General features: G+C 32.5%; 2 protein-coding genes across 2 annotated transcripts in view; both read right to left on the reverse strand.

Moving 5' to 3' along the window:
- LOC111088017 (bone morphogenetic protein 2-like) overlaps positions 1-8,489 on the reverse strand; it is an 11,756-nt gene extending 3,267 nt beyond the window's left edge. Inside the window, exons 1-4 of the mRNA XM_022396738.1 lie at positions 8,210-8,489; positions 5,938-6,089; positions 4,463-4,619; positions 1,880-2,038 (exon numbers count right to left, since the gene is read on the reverse strand). Of these exons, the coding sequence (XP_022252446.1) occupies positions 1,880-2,038; positions 4,463-4,619; positions 5,938-6,089; positions 8,210-8,489 (748 nt within the window). The remainder of the gene's footprint in view (positions 1-1,879; positions 2,039-4,462; positions 4,620-5,937; positions 6,090-8,209) is intronic.
- An 8,513-nt stretch (positions 8,490-17,002) lies between these two features.
- LOC111088016 overlaps positions 17,003-21,150 on the reverse strand; it is a 40,461-nt gene continuing 36,313 nt past the window's right edge. Inside the window, exon 8 of the mRNA XM_022396737.1 lies at positions 17,003-17,974. Coding sequence (XP_022252445.1) covers positions 17,827-17,974 — 148 coding nt within the window. The 3' untranslated portion in view covers positions 17,003-17,826. The remainder of the gene's footprint in view (positions 17,975-21,150) is intronic.

Genomic DNA, 21,150 nt, shown 5'->3' on the forward strand with positions numbered 1-21,150 from the left:
GAAACAAACAAACAATAATTCTTCTTATTGTAACAGTTGAATTATATGAATATTAAATATCTACAAACCGCATTTACTTTTTTCTTTGCTTTTTTATATCACAAAAATATTCTGGCTTTAATGTAATTTTTTTCAATAACTGGCTAAGAGTCGTTGACAGGAGTTCTAGCGTGTACAATTAACAGAACGAAGCGATATGATAAATAATTCTTAGCGATGAACACTTTGTTTTATATTAGTTATAAGCCCCCCAGTGGCACAGCGGTATGTTTGCGGGCTTACAACGTTAAAAACCGGTTTTTGATACCTGTGGTGGGCACAGAACAGATAGCTCATTGTGTAGCTTTGTGCTTAAATACGCACAACAACAACATTAGCGATAAAGTAAATTCTTAGTATTCTGTGTAATAAAATACCATAAAATGACTACTTCTAAAAATAATTTAAGTTGCAGTAGATCTTAAAGTTTATCGTTTTGAGTTTTGTAAAAAAAATATCATTCATTTGCATTTTTCTTGTATGGGTCATGATATTTTCCTTTTCTTTTTTTGGTCAGAACAGCGCAGCAACTTTTGACGAAATGTAAAAGTGAAATTAATCTAAATGCACAAAATGTTCATAGCACTTAATATGCTTTCTCCAAATAGAACAGCTAAATGTTCGAAGATTCGAGTGCTTATTAAAGACAAATGTTTACAATATTCTTATCTGAAGAGCTGAGAGGACTAATTGTTGTGTAGTCCAAATGTGAAATTTATATAATTTATAAAGTTTTAGTTCCTATAATCGGTGAGTTATGCTCCGACTTTTATTACTTTGTTTGTTGTGAAGCACAAAATTGCACGTCAGACGATCTGTGTTATGTTCACCACGGGGATCGAATCCATACTTTTAGCATTTTAAGCTTTCAAGCTATTATTTATTTGAATATAGTTGCGATCGGCTGTAGTCTCTACTTGACTATATTTTAATAAGTTAGATATCGTCTTCAACTGGTAAACCATTTGACTTAATGTCCGTCCGTTGCTATGAGAGCATCCATTTGATTATAGTTATCTTAAGAGTTCCTAATCTAAACGGTTAGGTTTTCGAAAAGTGAAGTTTCAATAAATGAGATTCGGCAATAGAACATTAGAGTGAAAAAATACTAACAAATTATATAGTCGGATGGTTTTATTCTAACAGGTGGGGCTTGAGAGAAGTAGTTTCTACATGCACAGGTTGCTTCGATTTGTTTGTTTGTTTGTTATGAATTTCGCGCAAAGCTACACGAGGACTATCTGCACTAGCCGTCCCTAATTTAGCAGTGTAAGACTAGAGGGAAGGCAACTAGTTATCACCACCCACCGCCAACTCTTTGGCTACTCTTTTATCAACGGATAGTGGGATTGAACGTCACATTATAACGCCCCCACGCATGTCTGGTGTGACGGGGATTCGAACCCGCGACCCGAGTCGAGCGCCCTAACCATGCCAGGCCTGGCTGCTTCGAAGCTATGAACACTTGTCTTTTGTTTGTTTGTAGTTAAGCACAAAGCTACACAAAGGGCTATCTGTGCTCTGCCCACCACGGGTATCGAAACCCGAATTCTAGCGTTGTAAGTCCGTAGACTTACCGCTGGGCCACTGGGGGGCCAAACACTTGTCAATACTCACCATACAATACAGTATACTTTCTTAGTTACTATACATTGTTTAAAAATACACGGGAATGAAAAAACTGATACATTCAGATTAAATAACTTGGGAGATTTTTACTGCATAGGTCAGTAATGATCATCAGTATCTCTGCCATTAGAAATTTATGACTAATTAAATCCTGGAGCAGGATGTCACTGTCTAGTTATTATCGTAAGAATGGTAAGATGAGGATACTTACCAGGAAGTGTGTTGAGTAAAATCTTCCTTTCTTTATCTTCTTCGTTAAAAAGAACCAGGATTGGCTGTTTATTAGCGTGCTTATGATGACGTCGAGCGAAGCGCATTATTCCTTCGTCTGGTCTGTTTCCCGAGATTGTTTTAACTGTGATTAAAAGCCCTGAAACACAAACAAGAGAAAAGAAATATTTAAACCTTATCCAAAGCATATTAAACTAATGACAATTGAAACACCTAATGTTTCAATATATGTTAGATCTAACCTGAGAGTGAAATATTAAACGTATAACAGTCTACAGTGAGTGAAATATTAAACGTATAACAGTCTACAGTGCATTATATGAATGATGAAAAATATACTTCCCAGAGGAATGACTTACATCCCGTAAAAATAAATCATTACTGTTAAATATTTCTTATATGCGTGAATAAGTGACTCTAAAAATATCTATAAAATTTATTTACAATAAATATCAAACGGAAAGCAACAACAATTTTATCTAAAATTTGATAAAGTATTGTTACAGTATATTCTACTTTTAATAATAAACAAAAGGGCTCATCTGTGATCCCAAGTTGAGTACTGTTACATTTGACAAGTCTACAGAGATGATATTTTGTTTGTTGAGTTTTTCGTAAAGTTATACTTGAGTTATCTGCGCTAGCCGTCCAAGTTTGAAATACTATACTATAGGGAAGGCAGCTTGTCAACACCACCCATTTTTGGCTACTCTGGGTCGGATAGTGGGATTTGATATTAACTCTTATAACTCTGAAAGTGCAGAGCGCGATTTGTCTTTTGGCGGAATCGGACACGCGAACCACGTAGCTTCAGGCTCATAGTTTACAAAAGAGGGTTCTGGTAATCCAGTTTATAGCACACGATTATTTTCCCTGAGGGAGTGCTGTAATTTCATAACCTGCTTTTTATTATTATGATTTAGTAGTCATTGTTATATACTAAATTTTAGATTGGACCATGGTATAAACTATACTATTTAAGTGATAGCCTATTTCTTCAAAAAATATAACAAATGTGAATATTTTCAACTTGTTTAGGGATTTTGCATAACCTCTGAGTTTTTTAAAAATATTTTATTTACCGTGAACCAACATACGTCAAAATGTATTTAAGGAAAACAAAGCTATCGTCCTTTCTAACAAATTTGTTTATTATTTTATCTTGACAGAGTTATTCGTTGTCTCTTGTGAACATAACATTTTGTTTAAAAAGCCTCTTCACGACCTCACGATGGCGCGTTCCACATGATAGACAACCCGGCGAGTATTGTTAGCTATCAGTTCGAGACCTTGCCTATCGTTCTAAGCTAGATGTACCTTGTCATCTGCTTTCAGCATATTTTGTGAACTTCGATCTAGATGGAGAGTCGGATAAGTCTTGAAAAACATCACCATTGAAAGCTAGAAATTGAATAAAGCAATGGTTGCTGACACATACAATGATGCAAGTTAAACAAACTCTTCATAACTGTTCAGTCATACCAAAAGCAGAATCCTGTACAAATGTAGACTTAATAAATAAAGGCAACTAAGCCCCAGAAAAGCGAAAATAATTACAAGCGAAGAGCAAATAACAATAGCCCCCCTCCCAAAAAAACCACAAAGAAATTATTGCCTAGTTTTTAATTCTAACCCCAATTTTTGACGGTTGAATGTTTCATATAATAACCCCTTACTGCATTATGACGTTTCATGATTTGCAAAAGAAAATCAAATATCATAAATTATTACTGAGATTGGAGACTTAAAATGTAATTATTTTTTATAACAATAGTCTACCGATTTGAGATATAAAAGTTGTTACTGGCTATCTAAATGACAAACAAAACAAAACAATGTATCAGCAATTTTCGCAGAAAACTCATGGAATATTACAATTTCCGCCACTGTTTTTTTTTTATTTCCTATACGCTATAATAACTTACGTAATTTGACAAATAAGTAATTTTTGAAATATCGAACAATTTATTTTCTACAATTAAACATAAAATGTAAAGAAAATATTTCGGTAATGCATACTAAACAAAATGAAAACATAAATAATGTCTTATGTTAATTCGGTTAGTAAAGTACTAAAAGCCGAAATAATTAAAACTTTCTATACAAAAGAAATTAATACATTCTATTATATATATATTAAGTAAAATAAAAAATATAGGATACAAAAGTTATCTGTAGGTATTAAAAATTGTATAAGAGATGCCAATTTTCTTTTGGATTCGTTCTGTATTTATATAGTAGCAGTGTGTCAGCAATGTATTCGTAAAATTATTTTATTTATTTATTAATTGTCATATTTCAACTGTAAAACCAGACATAAAAACGAAGAGAGGTGTATGTTACCACGTATAAAGTTTCATAGTAACTCCATGTTAGGAATTTTTTTTGAGCTTCCCTTACAAAATGATTTGATTTCATAAATTAGATGAATTAACGAGTCTTAAACTTTCGATATTTATCTAAATTAATTTTATATTTATATTAAAACTGAAATGTTTAAGTGTATTTAAGGATTGAAATTATATAATGATGTCAATGACATGTTCTATGTCTTAATGCTCACCAAGGTTTGTCTGAGGGTCATTCATCCAATCAATTACAGCAGGCTTAACATAGAATACTTCCCAGCCCACGGAGTAAGCACTAATAAGTCGAATGTCCAGTAATCTGTCGCCATCTTTATTTGAAATCGAAGTTGGCATGACTTGGTACACACGAAGCTGCGAAGAATAGTTCGTACATAAGTTAATAGAGTAAAACACAAATGTTTATAACATGTCGATCTCAACTTTTGCAGAATATTTTAGCTGTTTAACCCTAAAATTACCGATGAAGTTCGTGGAAAATATCTATATAAATATTAAAGCACAAAGCTACACAATGGGCTATCTGTGCTCTGCCCACCATGGATATCGAAACTTGGATTCTAGCGTTGTAAGTCCACAGACATACCGCTGTGTCATTGGGGGGCGGATATTTAGGGAGAGGATTCCAAGAGTTATACATCATTTATACTTTAAATAAAGCTTAGGTAAATATATTCTTGAGAAAATAACAGTGATATACGTTTTATAGTCTAGTTAAGCAATAACAAATTTTCACTATGATAGCACATAGACATTGCTCGTAATCTGAATATTGTATTATGTAACGCCTATCAGTTATTACAATAGAATAAATACCTTATTGTTGCTAAACAAGCTTTATTAAGGGTTAGAGGGTAGAGGTATTATAAACGTTTAATTTTTTACAAATAAGTTTTTTCGAACCCATTCATTTATACAGGCGTTTGACTCACCCCTAGAATAAACATGCTATCCTTTAGTTGTTTCCTGTAGGATGCACAAAGTTAAGGATTTAGTGAAGATAATGAGTAGGACGCTATTATTCAACGAAAATTGATGCTTAAAACGTTACATTGAAGAATGGAATACAAAAGTTTTCTGTCAGAATGAATACCATAGAATTTGCAGTTATTAACCTTTTACATCTTGTCATTCAAGCCAGATAAATAATATATTTATATATATGGTTAAAGTACTATGATTAATGTTCAATTAAAATACAGGAAAGTAGCATTGCAGCTACATACGAAGAAAAGAGCTCCTGAATGGAAAATATAATGCTCTATATTTGATCGAACTCTGTACTTATTAACATCAAACCGAGTTATCTGATAATTCTAAATTTTCCCTGCTATAGCTTTACTTGAGCTTTAAGACCATAATTTCTCCATAGGTATAAGAATTAGATTTTATATATATTTTTAGATTCGTTTATGCTTCTAAAATTTGTTTAGCAATGTCATATATTTTAGAAAGATTGGTCGTTTCCTTTAAACATTTCACGTAAACAGACTTTTAGCAGATTATAACCAGCTCGTAGATCCCATATTTATTTTAGACACATAATTTCTCATGATACTGATGAACAAAATCAGGGATTTTGAGTCTGATAAGTATTCTTACCCAGCTGTATCCTACTCCACAAGATTTATACTTAAACGAAAAAAATAAAATGTAGTGCTTTCATACATACTTCTAACAGATGGGCTCTCATGTCTTCAGACTTCCTCCTTACTATTTCTTTAGGTTTCATCCTATACAGGTGAAACTCTGCCTCTACCACTGACTCTGTGGCAGGCACACTATCCGTGATGTTGAAGTAAAAATGGAAATTATGCCTTTGGTCTGAAAAATATAATATTTATCTTGAAAACAACATATCGACTTGGAAAACAAAACATTTCTTCCAAACTTTAAATGTTTTTCTTGTCATGACTTGAAGTATTAATGTGCTTGTAATGATATACAAACAGAGTATATATTATTAGGAATGTTTTCAGGGGTAGATTGCACACAGTAAATCCACAATGATTCAGTTGGGCTTAATTTATCTACCAACAAATCGACATAATAAATGAAGGTACTTTCTGAGTTTATACTTAGAGAAAAAAAACTCTTTGGATTGATAGGAAATAAAAACAAAAATATTCCACTAATGTTAAAACAGAAATGTAGTTTAAAAAGCAATTTAATGCCAAAGCATAACATCTCAGTTTTATAGTTAATACATTTCAAATTGAAAAGCAATGATAGTTCAATAAACCCACCGTAATTATCTACAGAATACGAAATTAACCGAATCTATCAATAATGTTTTGATTAGTAAAAACATAAGAAAAGAAAGGTTTTCTTTGTTGTGATTCAGAGAGGGGATTTGCGAAAATGAATTAAGTAAAAAAACTTGTTTTTCTTCAAACAATTGCATTACCTTTTATATTTATATATATTAGTCCTGTTACAAACAACTCAAGGTTAGTATTCTTTCCAAGATTCTAAGTAAAAATTCTTACAATTTTGGAACAAAACTGATTCATCATTGTTATTGCACCATTGTATCTGAATTAATTCAAGTTCTGTATTCCGAAAAATAGGTTAAAAAAAACAGATAACCTTTGTAGTAAATGTGTTTACTTTAAACCACAACACAGCTAGTTTGCTTTAGTTCTTAAACTGTAAAAGTTCTCGAAAACAAATAGTTTATTTACCATATACAAAAATACACCAAACCTTACAACCGATCTTCAGCATATTTTCATTGACACGTAAATTTATCTTCTTGAAAATAGTAAACTTACAGTAAACTGGAATACTAACCTAACTTACAGTAAATTGGAATACTAACCTAACTTACAGTAAACTGGAATGCTAACCTAACTTACAGTAAACTTGAATGCTAACCTAACTTACAGTAAACTGGAATACTAACCTAACTTACAGTAAACTGGAATGCTAACCTAACTTACAGTAAACTTGAATGCTAACCTAACTTACAGTAAACTGGAATACTAACCTAACTTAGAGTAAACTGGAATGCTAACCTAACTTACAGTAAACTGGAATGCCAACCTAACTTACAGTAAACTTGAATGCTAACCTAACTTACAGTAAACTGGAATGCTAACCTAACTTACAGTAAACTTGAATGCTAACCTAATTTATAGTAAACTGGAATACTAACCTAACTTACAGTAAACTGGAATGCTAACCTTACTTACAGTAAACTGGAATGTTAACATAACTTACAGTAAACTGGAATGCTAACAACTGTTTTCCATAGTCAACAACGGGCTTATATATATTAACTGTTTGTTTTTACTTTTGTTTTAGCGCAAAGTTACACAATAGGCTATCTGTGCCCTAATGAACATGTGGAACCATACCCCGGATTTTAGCATTACAACTACTTAAACTTACCGCTGACCTACTAGAGAAGTATGTTGGCTACTTTAAACTTTGTTTTTTTGAGCGGAATCCTATTCCATGGAATGTGGGATTTACTCCAAAGAGAAACACACTTCACTTCGAACAATATAACTTTTTCTTTATTAGTGTACAAAAGACGATTACAATCAAATAAGGATTCTGTTAATAAAACACCAGTTGGTATCTGTTTTCTAGAAATTTAATAAGCATCGTGTATTAGAGAGCTTCCGATTTCTAACATTAAACTAGTTTTATTGGTGCTTAGCCATAAAATCTCAGATTATACTAATGATAATTTTTTTTTGATAGATATATTTATTGTTCATCAGATAAAAAATATATTTCTGAAGAAAATATACCCCAGTGGGTCAGCGGTAAGTTTACAGACTTGCAACATTAAAATCCAGAATTTATTTTCTCGTTGTGTACCTTTGCGCTAAAACAAACTCACTGAAATAAATAATAGAAGGCATTACTAGCCAATTGAAAAATACACGGATATTTTAAATTACTAGGAATCTGAGATTGATTGCTATTCTTACCTTTATCAGGAAAGCTTCTGACAATGTTGACTTTGTAAGGGTTTGGCGACTTACTTGCGCCACCACTATCTGCTAGAGCATTATACAAGTCCAACATATACTGAGGAGGGTTTAAATGTCTGTCGCTTCTTCCAGGAGTGTTGATGTTGAATATTTGTAAAAGTCTGTTGATGGCTTCTTGTTTTTCGTTGGCGTCCAGAGGTTGAAGCGAGCGGCAAGTGACCAGTTTTAGACTCCACACTAGAAGACATAGAACGCACACAAGTTTCAAGAAAGCCATTGTGCCGGCTATGTGCCAGAAGAAAATCGACCACGACTTGAGCTCTGTTTTGATGTGTGTTTGTGTTAGCTAGAATGCTGGTGTCTGACGCTCGGTTTGCCAAGAGACAGTTTTATAGATCGAGGAATGATGACTGTACTGTCTACGTTTTTTTTCTTTCTTATGACGATGAAGACCACAGATGTGTAGTTGGACAGACGAAGTACACAGGAAGACCAATCACACAGTTGCCTTCAGCCGGAAGATTCCTGATTCACTCCGGATCCTCCCTCTACCGGCGTCAGACTACACCTTAGCCTGATTGTTGGTTTGTGTCTGTGATTGTGTCAGCCTAGTGTTGCTCGCGTTCCTAACATAACTTGTGTGTAGGATACGTCATGGAACCACACTCCTTATATACAACATCATTCCATGGACGAGCCGAGCCTCATTAGTTCAACTCACCTCTGTTTCCTAATTGAGTAATAAATGCCAGACTGCGTGCGAATCACAGATAACCCCATAGAGAGGGTTTGGCAGGGCATGACTCCCAGCAGTGCTCTGTCGGTCATTAGTGAGGTGATGGATAAGAAGTGGAGGAGGGGGTACCTGTGTGCTTTGTTCATGTTGCCACCCCTCACCTGCTCCTGTAATAAAAACGTTCACAGGGTCTACAACGGGACCATATACGTACAAATCCAGGTTCGCTGCAGTTTAATGTTATTCTGTGCAAGTCACCCGCTCGAAGAAGACTCTATGATTCATAATATATAGCACTACATGAAACTTGTGCACTGGTCTGAAGACTTGGGTGAGGGGGCAGAGAGGGAAACCTGCGGCTACTATTTAATATATAATGATTATTACTTGAAGTAAAATTAAATTGCCCAATAAGACAAGACAGGTTAGGATTTTCTTGAGTATAACAGCATCATGTTCATATGCTTTTTCTGTAAATGAAAACGCAATTTTGTAAAGGAAAATAAAATTAACGATGAATAGCTGGGGTACAAGTTTTTATGAATGGTGCTATTGGAATTTTATAATACTGAAGCTCTCATAAAAGAAATTTTAAATAATTTAAATTGACCACATATGTAAATATTTAGCTTAGATTTTCAGAGTTTAAATAACTTTACTGCTGTTCTCATACCTTTTGTCTGATAAAATTGATAAAGATTGCTGGTAGAAGAACAGATTTCCAGGTGTCTACCTACATTTAAAGAGAAATTTGCGATATTGTATCTTATAACCTGATTATTTTTTTTATAAACGCCAACTTTAAATCACTTGTAGTATACAGTCATAAAAATTGTTCACAGCAAAGTACAGAGAGCACTATTTGTTTTCAGATCCTTAAATCTGAACAGAAAGTGCTAAAATATTTATGTATATAATACATATAAAACATGAAGCTGTGATAAGTAGGATAAACGCAACACGATATATATATATATATATATATATATGTAGTAGCATATACAGCAGAAATACCGTTTAACGACTTCATCAGAATACAGTTATAAAGATTATTCTAACCTAATGGGATTATCAAGAGAGTAAAAAAGAAATATCAGAGATTAGTGAAGAGAAAGGGTATTTTGGTATTACCCATAGCCTGATCCAAAAAGTATAAAATAATTAGCGATTAACTTATTTCCTTATTATTTTTTCTTCTATAATCAGAATTGTGATTACTGTTCTGTTGTTTATGGGCTGTATTTGGTTTATGAGCTGTTTTGTACTGATACATAAGTTAAGCAATGTGTTAAATAACATTAAAAGATTTCTTCTAGTCAGGCAAGACTATATAAATACTACGAGGGAAAGAAACTTGAAAAACTATACGATTTTTTTCATACACTAAACCCGTGGAAGTTGCGTTGTGATATACTCATTTCAACAGTGTACCTACTGATTGCATACGGGAGAATTTAGAAAATAACGACTGCATTTTGAAAAAAAAAGTTAACACAGCATGTCAACATACACACATTGATACAGATAAAGGTGAGACGTTTCTTGTTATTTAAAGCATTTTAAGAAGGTCTTTTTTTTTTTCTTGTATAGCTTGAGATCGTAAAAAATTATATTAGTCATCCTCAAAGATACAACGAATGATTTTCCATTTGAAAATATACGGTGTTTATACTGTACCAACAATGAATACTTTTTATTACACAAAGATCTGAAGTTACATATCCGTTAAGCCGTAGAAAGTATAACACTCAATAGCTTTTGTAAAACTTTAAGGGTTATGCATGTTGTCAGTTCTTCACCTGCTTCTAATTCAATTTGTAGAAATTTCTAGCCTAGTATTATAGTTTAGAAATGTGTATAAATATACTATACATATTAGTCTTAGCAGGGATCTCTAATTGGAAAGTTTGTAACACCACTTTTACGTCTTATAATGATAAATATAGCGAAAGAAGAAGCAAATTAGTTTTCTATTTAACCAATCGTTGACGTCAAGATTTTCCTCAGTGATCTAGTTTGAGCTGAATTGGCTTGAACATGTTAGGAAGTAGAGAACGATTTATTCTGTGACCTATTCCAAAATGTTCCCTTTTCAGCCTAACTCAGATTTGTACAGTCACTGAACGTAGGCAGACATCGGCACAGTAAAGATAAGTCGTAATTCTTGAGGGTCGACCTACGAAATAATGATTTTCGTTTGTAGCGGTACCGGGTTTGTAGAAGTAGGGCCAATACAACAAAAAGAGAATGGTGTAATACGCCTGTCTTTATTATTAATAACTTTGTTAAATTAATTACCATATTAATTTAAATTATCCATGTTATTTTCTTTAGATTAATACATATTTTCAAAACAGTGAAACATTGTATACAGCTTATATATCGTCCTGGCTGAACTTTTAACTGACCGGAAATTATTCCTTGGACTTAAAGTTTCGTTATTCGTACAGTGATGGAACTTAATGTTGATTTCAACATTAAAGTCTCTAAACGAGACCAAAATAATTCAATATTTTTCAAAAAGCCTGCGGTATTATTATACTATTTTCATAGTCATTCGCCGAATGCCATTCATAGCTTATAAACGTATCTGAACATGTATAGTTAGAGTAAGAGATCATAATTCAAAACAATATTTTGCATGGCTATACAAACGCATGTGAGAGAATGAAAGTTATATATATATATTCATATAAAACATCACGTTATATATATAAAGACAAAAATACAAAACCCTATAATCTTTTGAAAGCGATCGGGTTAATAGGGTTTCGTATTTTTATCCATGTTATTGAACCTACGTGCTTTCCTAACATCATTAATTTATATATGAAGAAATGAACTTAGTTTGTACTTGATCCTCTTCGGGACCATTTAATGTGTTCCAGATATTGCATAACTTACATGTGTTGTAAAGTTTATTTTGGAAAATATGATTACTTAAAATTTTAAATTACCTTTTTTTTTAATGTTATGGTAGATTATTCTATGAAATTACTTTACTCTGAAATAAAACACGTGTTATGTGTTACAACAATTAGCTATGGCTTTTCAATAAGTATAATAGAACAGAAAGAAGAAATTGTAAAAATCTATAGTTAATGAATTACACTTTTGAAAACATTTTCATGTACAAATTTCTATCTAAAACGTTTGGATATTTGTATAATCTTATAGTTCAACGTATTAAAGTCAATTAAAAATTGCTTGCATAAATATTGCTATAATGGGAGTTATTCGTTTTGATATTACGTGGCCGTAATTGTGTTCAAATGCTGAATATAAGCATTAAAAATTTGATTAACACTTCATGCATCCAACACACAAGATGAATAATAATATTCAAAGTGTTATTAAAGTCGTTTAGACTAGTTGACTAAAGAACATGTAAGAATGTGTTTAGATATTTAGGCTAGAGCTGAGTTAGAAAATGTCTTAAATAAATTTGTAAGAAACGTTCATCTCTACTATTAAACAAATAAGTCACTATGAGGGCACACATTTAATGTGTATGATAATGTCTATACAAATTCAAAAATTGGAGCTTGTAAATTTCTCAAGACATAGCTAAAATTGGCGGTAAAGTAGGGGGACTTGTCCTAGGTGCACAAAATTTCCTGAGATTTTTAATGAGCAGAGTTTGGACAGAATGTTTCAAAATTATCCTAATTATCTAAATATCTTTTCTCGCATATTAATGTTATTTCCCTTCTTTATCTCTCTCATTCAACAATATGACATTGGTCTGGTTTTGGTTGTTTTTAGGCACAAAATTACACAAAAGACAATTCCAAATCTAAAAATGGACACCCACCTCCGACGATATCGCTGAACGTTTAACCAGCAGAGATTTGAATTGAGCTTTCTCAAGGGGAATGTCTATCGATATAGATCACGAAATTTGGAGGATCTACAACTGACATTAGAAATGAACTTACATGCTTCAATGAATATATTGTCGGTTTAAAAGATTTGACATGTAAACATTGTATGTTACTAAGGCCTATTATTCTCGACGTGTTTCTGGTGAAACGTAGTTCATCTAGGACAAGTAGCTTATAAGATATAGTAATTCTAAATATGGAAATTTCTTTATAGATACGCTCTAGACCTTGGGGCACAAACTACGCGGTGGGATGGTAGGATGTATTTTTGTATATAGGAACTATACCTGAATAATGTATGATCCATACTATGGTGGAGGTACATCCAATCTGGCTTAGCTACTATTCATAGTCATTCCATGTGGTATATAAGTATTAGTTAAACATTCAGGTTATATCTAAAACTAGCTTTCATCATATTTATTTGGCTATAGAGACCTAGATAGGCCTAATTAAATTAAAAAAAAACAAAGTCATGTTACAGGAACAAACAGTGAGGGAGTTAAATAAGACTTATCTCCTGAAGTTGGCATTCTAACCTCCACAATGGTCAATTATATGCACAAATATTTTAATTAAATATATGATAAACAAGCTAATATAAAACTTGCTATTAGAAAAAGATTATTAGAGCCCACTATTTTCATTGTGATGTATTCCATTTTTCGGATTAGTTGAGTAAATTCACATTCTTATTTGTTTGTTTGTTGTTAGCCATAATGAGCTCTATGTGCTATGCCCACCACTCGTATCGAAACCCAGGTGTAGCGTTATAAGTCTTGAGAATTACCGCTGTGTCACTATTTTTTCTTCATTTTAAATATAATAGTGCATATTGACAACATATTATCACAATTTTAATTAAGATAAATCCACATTTTTTACGGTAGTAGAAAGTTAAAGTTGCATTAAGACATAAGCCACATGGAAGTTTTATTGTGACTAAAAACACGCGGTAGAGAGTGTAATACCTGCAGTACTCCGTTAATGCTATATATTATATATGTTTACACTTAACTTTACATACTTAGTAAGCATAAAGACTCAATTAATCAGTAAATGAAGTTAAACTAATATATTAAAGTGATGTTGATGTTTATTATTAAGCCCAAAGCTACACAAAGGGCTATCTGTGCTCTGCCCACCACAGGCATCGAAACCCGGTTTCTACCGGTATAAATCCGCAGACATACCGCTGTGTCACTGGAGGTTATATTAAAGAGGATAATTTCTCACTTATAAATATATCTGGGGAGAATAAGCCTTAGAATAACGTAGCACGTTTACCTTTACAAATATCTGTCTCTGTAACATTTGAAGTAATGCAAAGAAACAGTCTGTAACGTCGGCTGTTTTAAGTACTCACTATTCAATACAACCCTAGGAGCAAAGTTTATATCATCTTAGAGTTATATCTAGTCACAAAATATGTCTTTGTTTGTTTGTAATTAAGCACAAAGCTACACAATGGGCTATCTGTGCTCTGCCCACAACGGGTATCCAAACCTGGTTTCTAGCGTTGTAAGTCTGTAGACATACCATTGGGGGCCCAAAGTATATCTTTTTCTGTAGTTTTGCCTACAACTCCATAGGTTCCGTGTGTCTACAAATACACAAAATAGCTTGACCTCAACATAGAATATATTTTTATTCTTATATAAAAGTCAAACGGTTCAGTATACCTATAAATAATTCAACGATATTCAACAAAGATCATTGTGAAAGTTTTAACTTACCGCTTAGAATGCTCTAACCTTAACATTATCTTTTTCTGTGTTATATCCTGCGTTCAAAGTGTTCAGAAAACTGCTAACTTAGACATGTATTCCCGCTTGAGATAGTTCTTGCAGTTAAAGTATGCAGGATATTCGTAACAAGTAGTAGGAGAAAAAGTATTCCCCTATATATGTTAGGACTAAAATAAACTTGCCCACTGTTGTGACATTGAAATTGGACGTTTTTACTGAAAGTAAAGCATAGAAGGTTGAAACGTTTTCACAAGAGTATGAACCGGAGCTCCAGCCCTTCAGGGAACGTTTCACCGCTCAGTAATATACAAGTAGTTTCAGATTTTTTAAAAATATTTGGCACGTTTATGTATGATAAATGTATACTCTTATTTTAATACTATGAACAGAAATAAATGATTTGAAATGACGTAAAACTACCTCTAAAATGATCATTATGTTCTTATTCCCAATCAGAACGATCCTAAATGAGAAAATAATTCGTTTATAAACTTTGGTAAAATTATAAAACATTAATAAACCAGCAATGCATATTAATTCTGAAAAAAAAAAAACTTATGCTTAATTACAAACAAAGTTATATTTTGTGACTAGATATAACTCTAAAATGAGATAGGCTTTGTTCTTGGGTTATCTTGAATGCTTCAAATGTAGGCTATACCTTGAATGTTTTAAATGTATTAAATGTAAGCTATATAGTGATGAGTAAAAAGGTAGACTGAAACTTTTATATCCCACGTTTAAGTTGTAAGATATGTTTCAAACATAGATTTATGTTATGTCTAAAGACATCATAAGTATTTTAACTGTGTATGAATCAATCCGTATAAAAATGCATAGAAATAATTGTTACACATTATTTAACGAGTGAGAATTTTTGTTTTGAAAGTATACGAAAATGATTTCAATATTTCAGTATTCTAGATGTAGGGTACTGATATATTCAAAATGATTAAATAGAAAATATCATTTCAGAATGGAACACAATTACAGCAGGTGCATTATGGGATTAGTTTGCTAAATGCTTAAAATTCTATTCTTACATAATTTTAAATATTGTGGCATTACGCTTCTTTAACTCTGGTTGCGACGAACTCAACAAATACAGAAAAGACCGTAAGTATACTTTAGAATTATATTAACACTGTATTACAAACAATCTAATCATTTTACTGGTTGGAATATATATATATATAAACTTTAATGGTACGGCTAATTTAAAAGGGATGCAATTTTTGACGTATTCTAATTCTAGGCTACTTGTACAAATCCAAAGAAATGTTGAACTGTTTTCCACTGACCTAAATGTTAGCTAAATATAAAAATATACAGAAAGTACGGAGGACAGTTGACCTGCACAGATTACGACTGAAAACTAGTAAGTTAGATAAATGTTTATCTTTTTGTTTTTTTAAGAAAGAGTAACTACTCACTTACACACAAATGTTTTAATTGGTTATATTTTTATGGATTTTGTACAAGTATTTTAATCCGAAATAGTAATTTTCTCAATAAATGTTCAAAATTGCCAAGAATGACAGAATACTGACGTTATAGAATATTTTAGTTTTAAAAGACTTGAGTTAAAATCATACCAGCTGTTCTAATAATGGAAAATATCTATCCCTTTTAAGATAGCTATAAAATATGATAATGCAAGTTTGTTTGTTTTTGTTGAGGATAAATCTATACTTGCTGTAGGGAATCGTTGCTTAATACTGCTTAATTTGCATGTATTTTATTGATGAGAAAAATAAAACCAGATAAAAGTATATTAAAGTTTATTTGGAACATAATAGCTACAAAAATTACACTACTACAGATGCGCTTGGTAAAAATTTCAACACTTGAATTACAAAATAAAACGTTTCACATAATTTCATTAAAGCTTCCATTTTTAACTTGCTTATCATTAATGGCTTAATACCTTACAAATGCATATGGTGTATTGGAAAGATATCTGCAGTATGGAGGCACAGTTGGTTTTAAGATAGATAATAAAATGTAGAAAGAACTATGAAAATACTTAAAGCAATACAACATATTTACAAGATTTTGACTGAATAACCAATATTTGAAACAAATAAAAAATTTAACATATTTTATATAGCGTTATGCATGATCAAAACTGATGGTTGTTTTAGATGTTTTTTAACGGGAGAAACAGAGTTATACCTTCTTTTTAGATTTGTTTAGCGTTTATTTGAGCCGAGATTATTTCTAAATACTTTCTATGATCCGTGACATAACCAATATAAATGAAGCATTTAAAATTTAGTATACATAGCAAATAAAACAATCCACACAAATTATAATGCAAAACGATACATAATGTAGTATTTCATATGCAAGTTTAAACAAGTATGCTTTCACTTTCATGCAAAATCTTGCAAATAATTTTACATTGGAATATTAAGATATTGTTTCATTAAATTTAATAGACTAAAATAAAAACTCCTGACAATTTTTTTAGTGAAAGATCGTCATATCTGTGACTACTGTATGAAATAAACGTTTCATAAACTAGAAAGAAGCAACGTGTATTTTATTTCTATGACGAACACAATAACGTTTATGATATTAATTTGCCAGGCTTTCAAATGAACAAATGTAGATTACCTGCAAGTAATTCGTATAAAAATATATCATATATATTCTCTGTTCTTATAGATCAAGGTGAGTAGCAATCAAACTTTTAAAATCTGTCAGCAATTTCTATATGTGTACGCAGATTATGAAACTTAGTCGTTCTTAGAGACTAAGATAAGTAGCAATCAAACTTTTAAAATCTGTCAGCAATTTCTATATGTGTACGCAGATTATGAAACTTAGTCGTTCTTAGAGACTAAGATAAGTAGCAATCAAACTTTTAAAATCTGTCAGCAATTTCTATATGTGTACGCAGATTATGAAACTTAGTCGTTTCTTAGAGACTAAGATAAGTAGCAATCAAACTTTCAAAATCTGTCAGCAATTTCTATATGTGTACGCAGATTATGAAACTTAGTCTTCAAGTATTACGATTCTTGCTGCAGAGAAACTGTTATAGAAGAAAGCGTTTAATTGATGCCTTAACAAAACCATACTACATAAACATAGGAATCTTTTCGAAAAGGATACTAGTATTCCAGACTTTGCAGAGAGTATATCTTATGTTTTCCAGCATAATTTCTGCTGTTACGCGAACAGGTTTTTACTGATCATAAGACGTTCTTTTGTCCATGACTCTCAAGAGACTCTTCTGCATCACTGACATGCACAGTCTTCTATAGAGAGCACTGATTTCACTGCACCAGTGCGTGTTGTAAACACGTGGGTGTTGAATTGTACAGGTGCACAGAGTGGTTCTTCTTCCTGAAGAGACATAAGACACTTTTCTTGGTTCTTTTCATCTCTTGGGAAGAAAAAAATGTTAATATAAACATATATATATATATATATACATTACCTCTATGTATAATTGACTGTCAGATATTTTCATTTGTAGCTAAAATAAAGCTATGAAAACAGCATTATTGGCCTTTTAATACAAATAATTTACTGTTAAGTGTTATACTGAGATTGAATATGTTATACTAAAACGATTTCGCAGCTTCAACACTGGCCATACTATACCTGACGACCATGCATTTTGATACTATCCCTACAACGTAGTTTCCATTGCAAAAATTTCCAAAATATACCAGTCCTCTCTGTTGGCTTTTCGTAATTCATCTAGTGTATTATGACGACTGATGACGGTTTCCTAGCGCCCTTCTCAACTGTCGGATCGAACAGAAATTCATAGACGCTGTGTCCGATGACTTTATCGGTAAGTTTTTATATGGAATACCATAAATATATATTACATTCTCCAGTTGCTTGAGCTATGTGACAGTTGAACGGATGAATCAACTTGTGTCGTATTTCTAGACGGAAGATCCTTCTTTATTGTGTTTCCTGAGACTTACGGACAGCTTTTGCCACTAAACTTTGTAGTCATTAATTCTCAGTTGTTAAAAGACTTGCATTTTGCTTACCACAGCTGGAGTAAGATTTGATATAGATCTCTTTCTGGATGGTTCTCATTCCCCAAGTTGACTCATTTTCCTATATTTTCTAATGCCATTAAATACAAGTGATATCCCCGTCTTGGAAATTCTAGATCTCCAACGTGAACACATCTTTATGATCCGAGTGTATGAATATTTGGCGTCAGAAACGACGGTTACATGCTATTTCAAAGAGAGACAATTTTTAATGGCATCAGACTATCTAAGTAATGTCAAAATGTAGTGCTGATACATGTTATTCCATCGCGGCTTTATATCGACTGTGGTTGTCACGTGACTTGCAGATCTGCATATGTATACTACTTTAATAGAACGTATCAAACTTTTGTATGGATGTTCAATTACCCTGATAGTTTGTGTTATAAAGTCATTAGTGTTGTGAAATTACAAATTTATCAAGTGCCTTTCAACTAAAAAAGCTTTGTTTATTTGTTATAAAACACATAGCTACAGAATGGGCTATCTATGCTGTGTCCAACACTGGTATTGAAACTCGATTTTTAGCGTTAGAATTCTTGCGAATTACCACTATTTCAATGAAGGGGGAAGCAGCTATAAAGCACTTTAATGTTTGTTTCTTGTTAAGCACAAAGCTATATAATAGGCTATCTTTGCTTTACCCATTGCGGGCATCTTAACCCACTTTTTAACGTTATAAACCCTCAAACTTACTGCTAAGCAATCAGGGGAAGGCACATTAAAAGAGAACCCCGTGTCACAGCTATACTTATATGTATTTTTTTTGTATTAGCCCTATCTGCTTCATGTTAGATAAACGTTGATTTCTTTTTTCTGTTTGGAACCCTCAGGTATCAGCTCCTGAGAAAATGGAAACAATTATTTTACTCCCGTATGTTTAGACTTTTCAATTTGTGTGATGTTGTCTTTATTGCCTAAAAACCAGTAAAACAATAAAGCTGTTGGGGATTTTTGGTTCATGAGGAGACCGTTACTTTGGTTAACAGTAAAAAAGATTACATATTTTACAATACTGCATACAGTTCTCTTCTCTAACTTGTTATAATGAGTGTAGAATTATTTAAACAACTTTGCCATAGAACATGATCATTGTTTATGGGATTATTTTCTGTTGAACCACTAATGTCTAATTTGTTTCAACATTTCGTATTGTAAAGTTTTTATCATTAAAATTACTTTCGTGAAGTATGGGATAAGCACGCGCAATTTCAATGAGATTGTTTGATCAACAGTCCAGAACGTTGCTTTCAGAGTTTGATAATAATCTTAACTTGCCAGCATTTTGAGCCTTAAATGTGATATCTGATGTTAGTAAATTCTATCATATAGTTACATATATCACGTTGTTGGTCCGGCGTGGCCAGGTGGCTAGGACACTCGACTCACAGTTTGAGGGTCGCGGGTTCGAATTCCCGTCCCACAAAACATGCTCGCCCTTTCCGCCTTGGGGGCGTTATAATGTGACGGTCAATCCCACTAGTCGTTGGTCAAAGAGTAGCCCAAGAGTTGGCAGTGGGTGGTGATGCCTAGCTGCCTTCTCTCTAGTCTTACACTGCTAAATTAGGGACGGCTAGCGCAGATAGCCTTCGTGTAGCTTTGTTCGAAATTCAAAAACAAACAAACAAACAAATCACGTTGTTAAAACTGGTTTTTCTAAGCCCTATCCCTATGTTATGATATTAGTTAAGCCTACATAATTTGGTATATAACGTAAAGAACACAACAATCCAAAAAGAATTTTGCATACGCTTAGCTCCACTTATTTTCACTAACTGGATATTTCGTGGGGCTACATTGGGGCTAGCATATATACAATTATTCACACAGCTGTTAAAGTGAGAGTATCTAAAATGTGTCTATTTGCAAAAAAGCTTGACTAACACGTTTGATAATCCCGAAGAAATACCTGCAATGTCTGCATTTAATGTTAACTTAAAAAGTATTGGTTACTAGGTATAAAATACTTCAGTATAAAACCATCAGAACTGTTCTTGTAAAGTTATTTGCGTCATTTAAAGCATCGTAAGGTTTAGAAAAGTTAATGAAATACTATTTTCGCACATCTAGCAAACCTACAAGAAGGGAGAAAGTTAAAAACTAAATTATACTTACATACTTTGCTCCATTTCATGATAAAGGAAATTGACATGTTTTTATGGAAGTGCGTCCTTATACTAATTCTTTACCATCTCGAAATGTTCATTTTAGATGTTTTTATGTTATTGCGAATACGACCAACTGATCGTGTTTATCCAGTCTCAATTCATTGAAGTTCGTTCAACACACATTTAAGATTCTCACTATTGTCAACTAGGAATGTCCACTTCTCAGGCATTCCCTAAAAATATCATTGTGTTTCATCACTTCTGAAGTCGTTTTGATGACAATAGAGTACTATAATGTAAAAACTTCAAAATTTATTTGGCTAATTTCGTTTACATGGCCTTTGTATTTTTGAAACTGAAAAAAAAAGTATCTCCACTGACATGCTTTGCACAGTAGTTACGAAGAAGTAATCATGTTTATATTGTTTAAATGG

Source organism: Limulus polyphemus, unplaced genomic scaffold, assembly GCF_000517525.1.
Source record: "Limulus polyphemus unplaced genomic scaffold, Limulus_polyphemus-2.1.2 Scaffold2993, whole genome shotgun sequence".
Taxonomy (NCBI): domain Eukaryota; kingdom Metazoa; phylum Arthropoda; class Merostomata; order Xiphosura; family Limulidae; genus Limulus; species Limulus polyphemus.